General features: G+C 41.5%; 1 protein-coding gene across 6 annotated transcripts in view; it reads left to right on the top strand.

Annotated features, from left to right (window-relative positions):
• Positions 1-16,007, top strand: part of SMYD3 (SET and MYND domain containing 3) — a 399,660-nt gene extending 383,653 nt beyond the window's left edge. For all 6 annotated transcript variants that reach the window (XM_048299062.1, XM_048299064.1, XM_048299063.1 and 3 more), the window contains 2 exons: positions 9,483-9,591; positions 15,302-16,007. In XM_048299062.1, coding sequence (XP_048155019.1) covers positions 9,483-9,591; positions 15,302-15,403 — 211 coding nt within the window. In that variant the 3' untranslated portion in view covers positions 15,404-16,007. The remainder of the gene's footprint in view (positions 1-9,482; positions 9,592-15,301) is intronic.

Below are 16,007 nucleotides of genomic sequence, written 5' to 3' on the forward strand. Positions count from 1 at the left end.
TTTTGTAGATCCATCAAGCCCTTCCACAATAATTTATTTTGCAGATTTGTCCTGGACTTATTATTTACTCTTCAAATCCACTGCCTCTGTCACCTCTGTCTATCCCTTTCATCTGAACTCTTTTGAGAAGACAGGATCAGAACTGCATACAACAGCCAAGATGTAGGAGCAGGATGTATTTTTACAGCACTTCTCTCTTGTCTTTTCCTAAAAAGATCCTAATATTTGTTTTGCTTTTCTGAGCATAATGTTCACAGAACTAATATGTTCACAGAAGTAATGTTTTTACATAAATACCCATTCTATAGCCAAGATCCATTTCCCAAATTATACAGGGTAGTCCAGAAACCATCACCGTTACTTAAATCAGTGATCTAACTTGTGTGTTATCACTTTTGTGTTACAACAGACTTCTAAGGTGATCTGAGATACTGGTGAGTGGAGAGAAGACATTTTGCACTGAAGATGTCAGTGCTACCAGCTCTGTCCTTCCTTCTGCAGTTTGTGCACACCCATACTCACACTGATCTGACTTCTCCAAGCTTTGCTGACACCAGTAGTATTTACATGTGTGGGGCTCAGATGGTGGGGGACTCGTGTTGTAGCAGAGGGAATCAATTAGAGGAAAGTCATATGTGACTTGTATAGAGATCCATCAGTGCTTTACATTTTCTTGTCACTCTCTGGGTTTTTGGATGAAGGAGAGAGATCGTGCAAACCTGTAGGTCTGTGATTAAGACCAGAGTCTAAACTTGCATTTCTTGTACCTGCAGTCTTGTATCCTCAGCTGCATGAGATAGGGAAAGTGAGTCATTTTTCATACCATCAACAGCTGGCCAGAGGTTCATTGCTGGAGGAGAAGGTGATGCCAAGATCTTTGTCACAAATTACCATGTCTCTAGTGTACATTTTTCTTCAGTTTTTTGCTTCTCTTCCCATGCATGTTCTCTTTAATTAGCTTTCCTTTTGTTCCTTTGCTGCATTTCTTAGCCTTCTTGTTTTTTCTGGCGTTCTCCCCAAGTAATCTGTATGGCTTTTAAAATCTTTTTATAAATCCTTTGAACTAAACTGTTGATCTTAATCTCTTACTCTCCTGGTTATGCAAGGGCAGAGGCAGTGTGTTCCTATCTGCAGTGACAGCCCATACTGCCGTCTTTATCTGTAAAGGTGGTGAACTTGCGACAAAAAAACCTAAGAGCTACAAGATGTTTTGAAGCTCAGCCAGGACACAGAGACAATATATATAAAATCTTTTCCTACTTCCATTCCAGACTGAGAACCCTTTATTTCCTTAACATCTCATAATAACAGAAGAGGAGAGAACATTGAAGCAGACAGTTCAAGCTGACAGAGTTAGCATTTGAAGTGGATGAGTTAGACAGATCAAGAGCCAAGATGAAAATTGCAGTTTGTCACATTTTTTCATTTTATTGAAGTTATCATTCAAACCTTGGCAGAGACAACATCTGGAACAATATTCATTTTAATGTGACATAAATTATCATCATAAGGAATATGGCAGGCTGATCAGCAGCCAGGGAGAAATAATTTCTGAGATGGATAGCTAACATTTCTTGAGAATTCAGTCAATTAAGAAGTATGATTGCTTATTTGATCACATCAGCTCAATTACTGAAACAAATAGTAATGGAACAGTATGAGATGCAGATGTGATGAAAAATATTTTGAGGCATTATTTCACAGATCTAAATCCTGAACTGTTTCCAGAGGCAGTTGTTCCACAGAAACAATAGGACGTTTCTTGAGTGACAACAGAATAGGAAAAAAAAAAGAGAAAAATAAGTTATCAGTCTGGCACAAAGGTTTCTTAACTAAGGTCACTGTCTCTACATTTTGTTTACAAAATCCAGCAAGCCTGTTAAGCCTGTAAAACTGTGTTTACTTTCATTTGGATTGTTTGATCCAGACAGGTAGGCAAGACAGCACAGACACAAGAACCAGACTCTGCATGAACCAAAAGCCATCCTAGAGCTACAATGAGATCTAGGTTTAACTTTCCCAGAGATTTTATCTTGTAACATTGGACAAACCATTTCATTTGCCTGAGCCTCCATATCTTATCTGGGCAGAACAAATGCTGCCTTTCCATGCACTTTGCTGCTTAGTAGGGTGAGGCTCGTACATGAGTTGTGGGCATTGGTGAAAATCTCAATACTTGGGGATAACCAAGAGTTTTGCCAATACAAAACAATCCAGAGAGAGAGAGAGAGCACATGTGAATTAGACTGCAAAAATGTACAGCCAGGATATAAGAGTATGGAGACTTCCAAATGAACTCTGATCAGAGGTGTTAGGTCTGCACATCTGTATTGATATCGCCCCAGCTGGCTCAGAAAATGATGCCAATTTTCTGCTGTTATTTGGTTAAACCAGAAGAAGTCTCTTAGGGATAATTAGTAGTTTTGCATAGTAATCACAGAAAGTAATTTCTCCTGCTTTAGTTTGTAAGAGATTTTCCAGCATAAAATTTCTTCTTATAACGTTTTCTCATTGCTGGCAAAGCATTTTTATAATGCTTTAGGGATGTGCACTCGTGGTTTCCTCGAGGAAAACCTCCCTGCTAGTGCTGAGGAGCTGATCCCAAAATCCAAGTGAGAGAGGTCAAATCTGGGAAAAAATAGAAAAGACTGATGCCAGAATTAAACTGTTCACTGATGCTTTGATCGTCTCCATGAGACACTGTGATGAGGAGATAAAATGGACAATAAACATTCCAGGGCAGCTGGAGTATATCAGGTCTGCCACAGGTAAAGGATTTCGTCTTCTACTCAAAAAGTGGCATGGCTACAGAAGGGATACAGGGAGTTGCAAAGTACTGAACTGATTTAAACTTACCTGATTATCCATGATAGATAGGAAGTTGTTAAGAAAAGAAAGAGGGGGGGAAAGAGAGAGAAGGAAAAAGCAGAAAGAATAACAGGTTAACATAATTATTATTTCAATTAAAAAGGTAATATTAACATGAAAGCCAGGCCAGTATTTTTTTAAAGGCTTTCACAGAGACCTCGAAATATTTTACACAGATACAGATATATTGCTCTTAAAAATTTCAAAGTTCCAACCAGACTTCTAATACTTAGCATTCAAAACAGTCACCTAGTCCAGTATCAATGACACATTCCTACTTTCTCCAAAAATAACCCCTCAGCCTTGTTCATTCCAGGCAAAACTCTTGCACAGGACTCGTGCTCATTAAAAAATACAATACTGACCAAATAATGTATAAAGCTGCTTAAGATTATTTTCTATAAATAGAACGTTTCTTCTTAAGTACTACTTTAGCCTCAAATTGCTGGGTGTGGAGCAGGAATTGTTAGGTGAAATTCTGTGCAGGAGATCAGACTGAACAGCACCTGGGACTTTAAGATCTGTAAACTCCTAAATGAGTTCCTGATGCATGTGATTTCTTCAATTATTTCATACCTTTTAACATAAATAAAAATTTGTCCTTAAATTTTTCCTAAAAATATTTGTCATAATTGCCATGTTTAGAACCCATTGACCATCCCAGCCAAGGAGTGGAAATAATATGTGAATTGGTTGACCAGTTTCACATCACTGACTAAAAAAAAAAAAAAAAACAAGTAACTGGACAACACAAAACCAATTGCTAGGCTTCAGTTCAGTGAACAGCTTTAATGAATGTACTCAAATACTGAGGAGTTCAGAAAACAAGAACAAGTCAGAGAAAGAAGAGAAGGTTGAACTTAACTGGGTGCTGTATTTGTGGTGTACGTTTCTGTTGTGAGGCTTATGCTGTCCTCTTTGCATTCTTCTCACCACTTTTGCTGAAGCCCTGGAGCCTCTTAATCCTTTCTGTGTTGGTGAGGCTCCTGAAACTGCTTTATGTCTTTTATGCTGTCATATTTACTTGCACTAAAAGGCACTGAAAACCAATTTACAGTTATGTATAGCATCACCTTTTACATGTCACCTTAGTAAAGAGACTTGTAACATTTCCATTTCAAACCTTTATTTCAGGTTTTATAAATCCTCCTGCTTCTAATTACATGAGGCTGAAAACAGTAGTGTAAAAACATGTTAGCCCCACAGACTGATATGCAAGGAACAGAAGACATCTATTTTAAAATATGAGTCATCAGAAAAGGCAGTGATTTTGCATTGTCTCCTTTTTTTAATACTAGGCTTTAATTCACAAGAGAACACAAAAGCTCTGACTCTTCACCCTGTAATTGGAGATAAGTTGAGTGGAATTAATGGAACTATATTATTAAGAAATAGAAGGAATTGGCTAAATTTTGTCAAGGGTTGTGGTTTTTACACTATCCCTTACATGAAAACACAAGAGATTGCTTGGAGAGATTCAGGGCTAATACATAGAATGAAGAAAAAAATACTTTTCTTTCTAAAGTATATGATTAGTGACTGCTCTGGGGGTTAATCAAGGCAAACCTTGAGGCTGAATTACATAGAGGAGCAACCGATTTCATTAGAAACAGCTACTGTTATACATGGTATGGGCCATTTCTTTGCCTAGTGAAAATTGGTATCCTTGTATTTTGTGAATGAAATGCAGGAACTGCTGGTGCTTGGAACAGTGAAGCACTGGTACAAGCTGCCTGAAGCCTGGGAAATAGCTTTCTTTTGTGGTTTTGAATAGTAAGCTAGGCGGTGCCTTCTTTGCCTCACTGGTCACCTATGAGGTCTCCCAGGCACATCCCAGAATAAGGGTTGAGCCAGGGATTATCTGAGAGCATGTGAGCCCTACAGTTCCATCAGACCCAATGGCTGCCTCCAGAACAGACACTGAGAGAGCTGGCCAGCGTGCTCACTATTGTCTTTGCAAGGCTGAGACGATCAGGGAGCTAGCATGCAGGTTAGAGTGTTATGGCCCAGGTGAGCAGAGAGCTGGACAGGTAAAATCCTGGCTGGGTGGTGGGGTGAGAGGACATGGTGGTTGTGTTGTCCCCTGTTTGGATGCCAGTAACAGCGGGGGTACCACAGGGATCTGTGCTGGGACTCGTCCTGTTTAACACCATTTTCAGTGACACGGAGGAGGCAACAGAAGGCAGTTCTGTGGGGTTTGCAGATGACACCATACCAGTTGATAGGCAGGAGGGCAGGCTGGAGGAACAGGCCAGCATAGGTGCTGTTGGGCATAGATGGGAACAAAGCTGTGCTGCCTCATAAAAGCAGAGGATTTGATACAAAATGTACAGCTCTTTCTCAGCCTCCTGCAGCTGTCTTGTTTACAGTGCAGCTCTACTTGTTAGTTGTATTTTGTTTAATCTCTCTTTGCAAGTGGTCTACTGGGCATTGACCAGTGCCAAGGGCAGGGAAGCATCACTCCACAGAACTATCCTTACTTCAGCTTTCAGTATGTAACTATTTCTCTTCTTGTCCCTCAGGCCCCCGTAAATCTCATAAAACCCTTTTCAGATTGAAATCCTACTCTTCCCAAGCTGTAACGTCTTTTACAGCATGTATTTCTCTATAGTTATCTTGGTCTCTTGTTGACAGTCTTTAGGTATCAGTTCCTTGGCTGGTAAATACCTTCCTTATTCTTAAATCTGTCCACTTGGTTGTGTTCAAAGCAATGCATGGGGATAATAAATTGGCTCACAAGTTCTTTCTGTCATGCCAGTGTTTCATAGTACCGAATCCTGGGGATGTCTGGAAGAAGCCAGCAGCCTTTTCCCCACTTGCATATCTCCCAGAAGAGCTGCAAGCTGCCTGGATTTCTCTAGTAAACTCACTTAATGGATGTCCATCCATAAACGGTGTTCCAATAGTTTAATAGATTTATTCCAGAATATGAAAATAAACAGTTGTTTCAAATGCCAATTTTAGGACTTGCAGAATGGAACTATGTACATGCATAAGATGAGAGCGTAAATCAGCTCAGTAAAACAGCTTTGTAAATATTTATGAGCACAGGGCTCTTCATTTCACACATTTTACTGCTCCTCTGTCCTCATCTTAAGTTTTCACTTGCTTTAGCTAATGGCTGGTAGTTTGGGCCGAGGACCTGACATTTGGGCCTGACATTGCTAAATTGCTGCCTGTTTCCTCTGGTATTGCATATACCACAATCCTAGACCTTTAGTGACTACAGGTGAATGTATGATCTATAGGAACAAACATGTTTGCATGGAGGGGCATATTCTGAATTCTAATGAACCCACATTGTGTGCTGTGAATTTTAGCAGGAGGTACATTGATGAACTAAAGCACAGCCTGGATTTTCCTGCTTAAGCTGCCACCCCTCATTTGGCTGCAGGCGAGGCAGGACCCACATTTCTTCTTTGTTTTGGTATTAGAATGGGGTTGGTTGTTCAGAAGGGTGAGGAAAGGGAGATTAAAAAAATGGTTGATAGGATGAAAGATAAAGGTGTGGGATGAAAGAGATGTGAAGCAGCTGTGAAAGAACAGTGGCAAAAGAATCAGAGCTGTCAGGATACAGCAGAAACAGTGTCTCCCTGGCACCTTCTCTTGTGGCCATGATCCTTCCCTAAGCATTCCAGCATTTTGGTGGCCCAGAGGAGAGGAATGACATTTTTACTCCTTCCTTTGCAGCAGTCACAGAGGAGGACAGAAGGATGCAATCACATGGACATCTTCTTTTCAGTTTTTACAAAGTTGCGCGTGTGCTCATTATTTCCATTTATGTCCACGTTGGTGCTGGAATTTCTATTACTCTTCACTAATTCACACCAAAATCTCTGCATTTCCTCTCTATTTCACTAGCAGCAGATAGCACCATGTTGATATAATAACCAGAAACAAAATCTAAAAATAAACCTGCTGATAATTTCCTAGTGTTTGTTTGACCAGACCCTTGAAGTTCCTGAGTGGTCAGTTTGGACTGAGATAAGCGCTATCATTCTTCTTCTCTCTTGTCTGCTGGCTCTTCAGCCTTTTTGAACTGCAACCCACAAGGGGGCTGAGCAGGAGGTGCTTGTGGCAATTCAGGATGGATTATTCTCATTGAGGAATTGGCTTCTGCTGCTTCATGAGAGGCTTTGGCAGATCAAAAGCTGTTGCTGCTGAGATCCTGCCAGGCATGCTTTCCATGTATTTCTCTATGTCTTCACTGAAGCTGCGTGGGATCAGTGGAATAGGGGAATTTGGGTATGAAAACATTTTTCGTTATGTTTACACATCTTAATTAGAGATTTATAAGGACAGCCAGATATGCTGCCATTTAAACAATTACTTGTATTTAATTGTGTTTGCATTTTCATTAGTGAAATATAACAGAGAAAGGTAACATTAATTTTCATGCAGATTTATCAGAAGATTTCTGTACATTGTACAAATTTATATCATTTAATGTCTTAGCATGCATTTAATCATACTCATGCAGATTTAAGTGTCTTCCTGACTGCAGTGGTATCATTCATTAACAGTTACCCTGAACTCTGATGATCATAGGTTTGGCATAAACACAAAAAAATGTATTCTTCAGAAAGTAGATTTTGGAAAGCTTATTGGCTCTTCTTCCTGAGGCTGTGACACATTTTGTATTTTTAGACACTACTCAAGCCCATTGCTGGTGTACCTGAGCAAATCAAATGCTCTTTGATCAAGTAGGAGGTTTGTCTTCAGTGAGTTGTGCTTAAGGCTTTTATTCTTTCTTTTGCTAGTCTGTAGTCACTGGCATTCCCCAGGGACCAATACTGGGTCCAGTCTTATTCAACTTGTTTATCAGTGGGATAGGAGACACCTCAGCCAGTTTGCTGATGACACTAAACTGGGGGAGTGGCTGATAGACCTGAAGGCTCTGCTGCCATTCAGTGGGACCTCGACAGGCTGGAGAATTGGGTAGAGAGAAACATAATGGGGTTCAATGAGGGCAAGTGCAGAGTCCTGCACCTGGGGAGGAATAACCCCAAGTGCCAGCACAGACTGGGGACTGACCTACAAGAGAGCAGCTCTGTGGAGAAGGATCTGGGGTTCCTGGTGGGTGACAAGTTGTCCATGAGCCAGCAGTGCCCTCATGGCCAGGAGGGCCAATGGTGTCCTGGGGTGCATCAGGAAGAGTGTGGCTAGAAGGTTGAGGGAGGTGATCCTGCCCCTCTACTCAGCCCTGGTGAGGCCACCTCTGGAATACTGTGTCCAGTTCAGGGCTCCTCACGATAGGAAAGACAAGGAGCTACTGCAGCACAGGCCACAAAGATGATGAGGGGCCTGGAGCACTTCTCTTATGAGGAGAGACTGCGGGAGCTGGGCCTGGAGAAGAGAAGACTGAGAAGGATCTCATTAATGCACATGAATATCTCAAAGGATGCCAAGAGGATGGTGCCAGACTCTTTTCAGTGGTGCCCAGCGACAGAACAAGGAGCACTGGACAGAAACTAAAACATGAAGAACTTCTTTCCATTGAAGGTGGCAGAGCATTGGAACAGGCCGCCCAGGGAAGTCATGGATTCTCTGTCTGGAGACATTCAAAAACCACATGGATGAGTTCCTCTAATCTGCTCTAGGTGACCCTGCCTTGACAGGAGGGTTGGACTTGATGATCTCCAGAGGTGTCTTCCAACCCTAAGGATTTTGTGATCTGGAATAGTTAGTCAAAAAATATATAAGGTCTTTTGCAAGTGACTTAATTTCCAAGTGTGTCCCTTCACCTCATATATCCTGATGGCCAGTTCCAGGCAAGCTATATCCATGGCTTTCTGAAGCCTCCAGGTTGCTTTTTCAAGATACCATGATCTCCACATCCAGAACATGGGGCTGGGGTGCAATCCATATATGATGAGCCAAGGGCCAGTGGAATTTGAAAATGTGGAGCAGTCACCATGAAAGCATGAACATTTCAAGAGCATCTTGAGAGCAATTAATGATGATAACACTCTCCATCTACTTCCTAGAAAAAAAAGGGACCATCGTTCTGGTTCTTTTAACAGAACCTCTGCTTCTGTGAAATTAATTAAGAACAGGAATGTATCCTCATGCTAGCAGATATCTTGTCTAGATGAACAAGCCAAGTCTGAGATGTTTCCTTGAATGGACAGAACCAGTTCTTTTTATGCAACAGGGAGCAGCAAAAAACCCCTCAGAAGCAGCGTCCACAAAGTTACATACCTGCTTTCACTGCACTCCCACTCCTTCGTCTTGGAGGATCCAGGACTGGGTTCCCTGTTGAAGCTTCCTCTTAAAATTATGCCTCTCCAGAGACCCGAGATTGTCAAGGACCTCTGTTTGCAACACTAAGTACAGTAAATGCTATTGTATTATCCAACAGTAGCAAATTAAATAATCCCACTCCCGTCACTTTCTAACAGGATAATGTTAAAGGCATTCCTCTGGGATGGAGAGTAATAATTTGCTAATTCCCCTCAGTATTTTATGCTTCTCAGTATTGCAGCTAATTTTCTCTGAGTACCTTATTAACATTCACAATGACTTTGCAGTCCCACCCTAATAGCTCTCCCCAGAGGCAGTGACTGTGAAGGTGAGAGCTGACAGTGACACATTTTCCTCCTTTTTCTCTACAGACTGTATTATCCTGGTTTCCATCCACTGAGGGCTGTCCAGCTGATGCGAGTGGGCAAACTGCAGTACAGTCAAGGCATGTTTCCTCAGGCACTGGAAACCTTGAAACAGGTCAGTATGGTGAAACATTTTTTCTCTATCCTCCTTCATTGCTTCCCCCAAAACTGCTGTGTGACCCTCCCTGCCTCGTGCCTTTGGATACTTCTCACCACTTCTTCCATCAGTGGTGTTTCCCCAGGTTGCAGCTGGGTGTGCTGATGGGTCACTGCTGCTCAGCGTTTCAGGCACTGACATTCTCCAGTGTCAGCCACAGCTAATTACAGTTTGATAGCTCAGAGGTGCCTGGATGAAAAATTACTATTAGATCTGAAGAGATAAAATTATCTCAGTGCTTCATATGTTCCTTATTCCCATAGCAAAGTGATTCTGAGAGCACTGAAATTACAGGAACAGGAGCAGAGCTGCAGTTTCTACCCTCTTTATTCCCTATCGGTTTCAGATCGGAGAACTTTGTCTTTAACGTGTATTTTATTGTGAGCCATACTCAAATCAACAGTCATGTTTCTTGATCCCTTGTATTTCTTATCATTCATCATCTTTGATCTGGTTTTGCAGCTGTGCTTTGTTAGTTACATTTCAGCTTTAAGCCATCCCTCTTGTACCTGAGCTGACTTTTATATTCATATGACATTATATTCATTTATATTCATTCATCATTTCCTTGTACCTCAGGCTCTTATTTGTCCTGCTGTTATATTGCTGTTAGTATCATCTTAAATATATTTACTAATCCCTTTCCACGTGCAACATGTCCTCAGGATGTAGGTTCTTGCCTCCTGTCTAAAGTCCTCAATCACTGCTGGGGTGCTTTGCTCCCCCAGGGAGATGTGCTACCTCTAGTTTCCCTTGAAAAGGTCTTATACTTATTTTCTGATGTTATTGATTGTCCTGTGGTCAGCTTTCCCTGAAGACATTACATGCTCCACATGGTTCCCTGTCCTGGCTCCCTGCCCACCTCCAGTTTGTGACACAGCTCCCCATTGCCTTTGCTGGGTGCTGCCGAAAGCCGCCTGGCCCAGCTACTTGCTTGTATCTGCAGGGCAGGAGCAGGCTCAGTGTTGGAAAGAAGTGAAGAATTTGGCCCTACATTCCCTTTGATTAATGTCCATGCTATATGAAGAGCTAGTCTTGTGGCAAAGAGTTAGGGCAACTGCTTGGGATACAAGGGGATGGGTGTCTGCACTGGAGGTGGGGGAGAGGTGCTTTCTCACTCCTGCCCAGGTCCCTTATAAAGATAATATCAGTCATGACTCTCCAGGTATTAGTATTTTGTACTTACCTTTTCTTCAAGCCCCATATCTCTTTGGTTTTAACATCTGATTAATGATGCAAGCTGAATAACTGATAATTTTCACATGTTGAAGTAATAAATTAGTATTTAATATGATGCCACTCTTGCTGGGTCTTGGTATAACTTACATCTTCACTTGATATATTTTACTTAAATTATAGCTAGTTCTATCATTATAAAGCAGATGGAAGAGTAATCAGTTCTATTTTTTATGCATTATTCAGAAGTATGTAATATATCTGTCATGTGCCAGGTAATCCATTCTGCTCTTTCCCCCAAAATATTTATAATTCCCAACCATTTAGAGTTTCCCTTTTAGCAGTGGAATGAGACCCCAGTCAGAGGAGCTTCTGTTTTCATTGATACTTCTACCATATATTAACAGGCATTGTTCTAATTGCATTTCTAATGTGATACTGCATTAGATTAAACTGGAGCGAATTGCCCTAGAGACAACTGAATGCTGCTGGTCAGTGAAGGTGCAGTTGGGATTATATGGTTTTGGTGAAGAAGTTGCCTATTGCAAGCCAAATTGCTGTTCTATGATCCTTCAGAAACTGAGCAATGCCTTACACAGAAACCTTTTCTAGGCTGTGACTCCCTCTTTCTCTCCAAAGGGACATTAAGGTCCTGCTTGCCCTCCTGTGTCGTACCCAGTGAGCCTCTAACGGAGGCTCCAAGCCATTGTTGCTCCACAAGGACACAGTGCTTTACAAATGAGGTGTAGAATCCTGTTGTGGCCTATTCCCTATTCAGCCTCTCTTTTTACATCCACGTGTGAGACAAAGACAGACTGAACTCCCACTTCCTAGGAGCACAGCTGAGAGGAGGAAAAGTTTCATGTCATCCTGTTTCTCCATGTAACTTCTTTGGATGAGCTCTGCAACTGATTCACTTCCTTGCTGTCTACACCAGAACAAATTAGAGGAAGATATAATTCTCAGTTTGTTGTGACTAAAGAATGTGATTCCTAATATTACTCAGATAATGTCCTAGAGTTATATGAGAATGCAATTTGCCCCTTTGTGATTAGATGTGTCAACAGAGCATGCCACATGCTCAGAGCAGAAACTCGATTACCTTCTCTGCTTCATTACTCTTCTTAATACACTCTGACACTGAATAGCAGCACCCTGTTGGAACCCTCGTCAGACTAATTTCACTGTGGCATTAAGAAGAAGGATATGGAAGGTGCAGAGGAATTGGGATCTGAGTGAAATTCACCTCACATATAAATCCTGTTTAATCAGGCTCAGCCTCAGAGCTGCTAGGGATTGACAGCCTCTCTGCAGCAGATACAGTCTGTTAAGACCAGTAGATCTTCACATACGGCTCTGCAGCCCAGCCCTCACTGCTGCTCTCTGTGCCACCCAAAAATGAATCACTATCACAACCACCTTGCTCTTAGGGCCCTGTGGGTTTAGCTCTCTGCCCTGTACCCCCAAAGAAGGCTTAAATAATATGGAGGGCTTCATGTTGTCCATTAGAAAGAAATCACCCCGTAAATGTATATTAGGCCCTGCAGAATCTTATTTACTAGATTTTGAAATAGAAGATTTACAGAGAGGAAATACTCCTCTGAAATAAAAACTGAAGGTAGGTCTTGGTTTATTTTACAACCAGCATATTATTTTTAAATTTAGATACATATATATGAAAGATGTAATGGAGGACAAATGGGATTATAGGTCTGGAAAGCTTTTGTCAGCAAAAGACAGGAATTGGAGCCCAGTCTGAAAAACAATTTGAAGATCCTGACATGGCATGGTCACAGGAGTACTTTTGTCCCCCATGAGCAGATGGGCACAGCTGTCTTGTCTCATGAACGTCTACAACAGTACAATTTCTCTTCTTATGGAAATCCCTGTTGTGGAGGCAAAAAGCACAGAACTGGGGTAAAATCCTTCCCAGGCCTCACAGCAACACTGAAGAAATCCCTTCTCTAGGTGTTTGCTTCAAACACTGAATTGTTTACCAGCTGTCATTGATAGTAACTGTGACAGTTTTTGGTATTCCTATGCCTGCTTAAACAACTTGTCCCCTTGAATCAACAGAAATGGAAAACCACAGATACTCCCTCTGAAATACTAGCCTACACTTCCTGCCACTCTGGCCATTTGCTTCCTGCTTCCCCTGTGACAGAGCCATGCCATCCTGCATCTGCCCACAGTTCCCCCCAGCCATGGCCATGGGCATCCTGTCCATCCCCATGCGGATCAGGCGCAAACACCTGTGCTGCTCCTCTTTCACATTCTTGGAGCCACAGCTGTACCTCTAATCTAATGGGGTTTATATTCTTCAGGGAGACAGGGTGGGGCTGATGACACCATGGCCTGTGTTGCTGCTGTAGCTTTTCGTAATTAGATTTGCTCTTTTAGCTGAGAGGGAGACCACACAGACCACATGAATCTGCTCAACCTCAACTCTGCTGGTTAGCTGTGGGATTGAGGAGAGCAGGGGAGTGGGCAGAGAGCCCACATGTTCCTGCTTCTGTCCAGTAAAACAATTCCTTGCACTGGAGCTGAAATCATCCCCAGTTTTGCACTGACCCTTGCCAAAACAGCTACATAACCTAATACCAGTTGAATTTAGGGATTACACGAGTCATTGCTGTTCTAACTTTGGTGCAGCTGGTTCTGACTTGTACTGCAGTGTGTGAGATGGTACATTGCATAAGAATGATTTCCTCCAAGGAAACAAAAGGATAAAGACTGAGTGCTTTTGTCTGCCAAACTTGAGAAAGAAAAGAAGTAGAAAGGAAATGTTGGAGGTGAGAGAAAGTCAGCAATGGTAGCATTAACTCAAGATTAGGTTTGATATTAAGGATTATTGTCTTTTAACTGAGGTATATCTATACGGACATCTCTGGCTGTGCATCAGGGTGTCAGGGTCCTAGTCCATCACGGCAAGCCTGACCTCTTTCCTATAGTGGGGCTGAAGATCCAGGTCAGCTGCCCCAGGACTGTCACTCAGATTTATCCAGATGCACAGCTCTTAGCATACATCACTCACAATAAATCCATCAACTTTCTGGGATAGGGCATGCAAGCACTGTGCACCAATATGTCAGGATCCAGGGCCAATTCTCCTGGCCACTTTGCTCTAGGATGATCCTGTCCCTCCTAATTAGCCTGGGAGCAGCTGCGTGTTACAAAAATTTAGTATTTCTGATTTTGTTTCATATTTCTTTGCCATTTCTAAAAACAATGAAAATATTTCCACTGTTCTTTTTAACTGAGTATATTTTATCTTTTAGTAGCGGGGCACTGTGGTAACTTAAAACATATTTGACTCTTTTTAGAGCTCCTTGCTCACTATGATTTGTTTTGACTGCTATTTCAACTTGTTCTTTCAATCTTGTGCTGCTTCCCTCTTTTAAGAATTAGCTAATTTGAGGCAAAAATAAACTGTGCTGGAATTTCCATATGCTTGCCAGGCTCTAGAATTTGGAAGTAGGCTGTCATTCATTCCACCAAAAAATATATTTAATTTTATCTATCCAATTTAAATGAGGCCCCTTCCTCAACATTTCTTCCCCAAAACATACCTTTTCTGCAATCCAAAGCCAATCTAGCTGAATTTTGTCATCTGACTGGAAAAGGAACCCATTGAAACACAGGCTGCATTTAGTTTTTTGCAATTCCTCAGTTTGGGATGATGAAAAATCTGTGTATTTTCTCCTGCCAGTATACTACTAGCTCCCTTGTTTTATCTTCAGAAGTGCTGAATCAACCTCCATCTGGGACTTGCCTCCTTGCTGGAGGAATTTAATAGAAGGAAGAGCAGAAATGCCATATGAGAAGTGATGATCTAAACATGAGCTGGGTAAAGACCATTTCAGACATATCTGTGGCAGGAAATCAGCAGCACTACAGGCAATATCAGTAAGCATAAATTAGCCCAGCAGTAGAAGATGACAAACACACAGAGAAAATAATCTCTGGGAAAAGCAGCAAAGACCCATTCCCCTGCATGCCTTTTGACAATGAAACTATTAATGTACTCACTTGTTTGATGCTATGAATAGTTCCTCCTGATAGAGTTAAGGTACTTTATTTCACACGTTAAGTATTAATCCATTTCTATTTTTACAGGACTTTCAGGCTCCTAACACCATGAACATCACAGTCATCTTTTAAATAATGTATCAAAACCTTGGGTGCTGTAGTTGACCAATCTTGTCAAGTCTCAGTGCAAAAGTATCTCTCTCTGCTATTCCAAACATCCACCTGTGCAATGTATTTGTGGGTTTTAATGCCTAAGAATAATGTCAGTGCCTCCTCCTTTGTCAGGGACAAATCACCATGCACTTTGGGATGCTTCACTCCTGTTCCTGCTGTGCCATGCATTCAAGCCCGCAGGTGCCAACCACTTGAGGAGCAGTACTTACATCCCACCCTGCTGCAGGGTCCAGCCCCTTTGCATGCTCTGCACAATGACTAACGTGTCCCTTTCTGCTCTTTCCTAAAGGCCTATAATATTATGAAGGTGACCCATGGGACAGATCACAGCCTGATGAAAGTCTTGATGGAGATAAAGGAAGAGTGTGAGGCCATGATGAGAATACAGTGAAGATAATCTCTAGTCTAGAAAAGAAAATACTCAAGGACAAAGAAAATAAAATGTTTCTTATTTCATTGCGAAGCTTCTCAATGGTTTTAGTGCCTTTTCTTTAGGTCCTATTTGCTTTACAAAAAGGCTTAATATTGGTTTTGCTGTGTGATCTGAACTGAGTTGGTGTTTGGCAGAATTCCTGTAATTTTCAGAGTTTTGTCATCAATCATCAGTCTTATTGACAATAACTAACAACACCTAATTATTTGATTGTAAGTATTGGGAAATGCATACAGTCTTCAGCAGTTACAAAGTGATCTAATTCCATTGATATCAGCGGTCAATTTTTTATATCAGTTCATGCCAGCAATTAGGAACCTCTTGTCAGACACATTATAAATGAAGAGAATATACTTTTTCCCTTTGTCTTGCCCTTTGGAATGGTTTCCAAAAGCCTGATCCAGTCCTCTTTGACATCAAATAAGTTTCCCAATGTTTTAAATGAGATTTTCCTCCCTCCCAATATATCTGCAGGGCTTTGCCCATCTTTTTCTTGCATTTCATACATTATAATATTGAATACTAAAACGGATTGAATAAAAAATTTTATCAAAAGTGGAAA

Source organism: Corvus hawaiiensis, chromosome 3 (assembly GCF_020740725.1).
Source record: "Corvus hawaiiensis isolate bCorHaw1 chromosome 3, bCorHaw1.pri.cur, whole genome shotgun sequence".
Taxonomy (NCBI): Eukaryota; Metazoa; Chordata; class Aves; order Passeriformes; family Corvidae; genus Corvus; species Corvus hawaiiensis.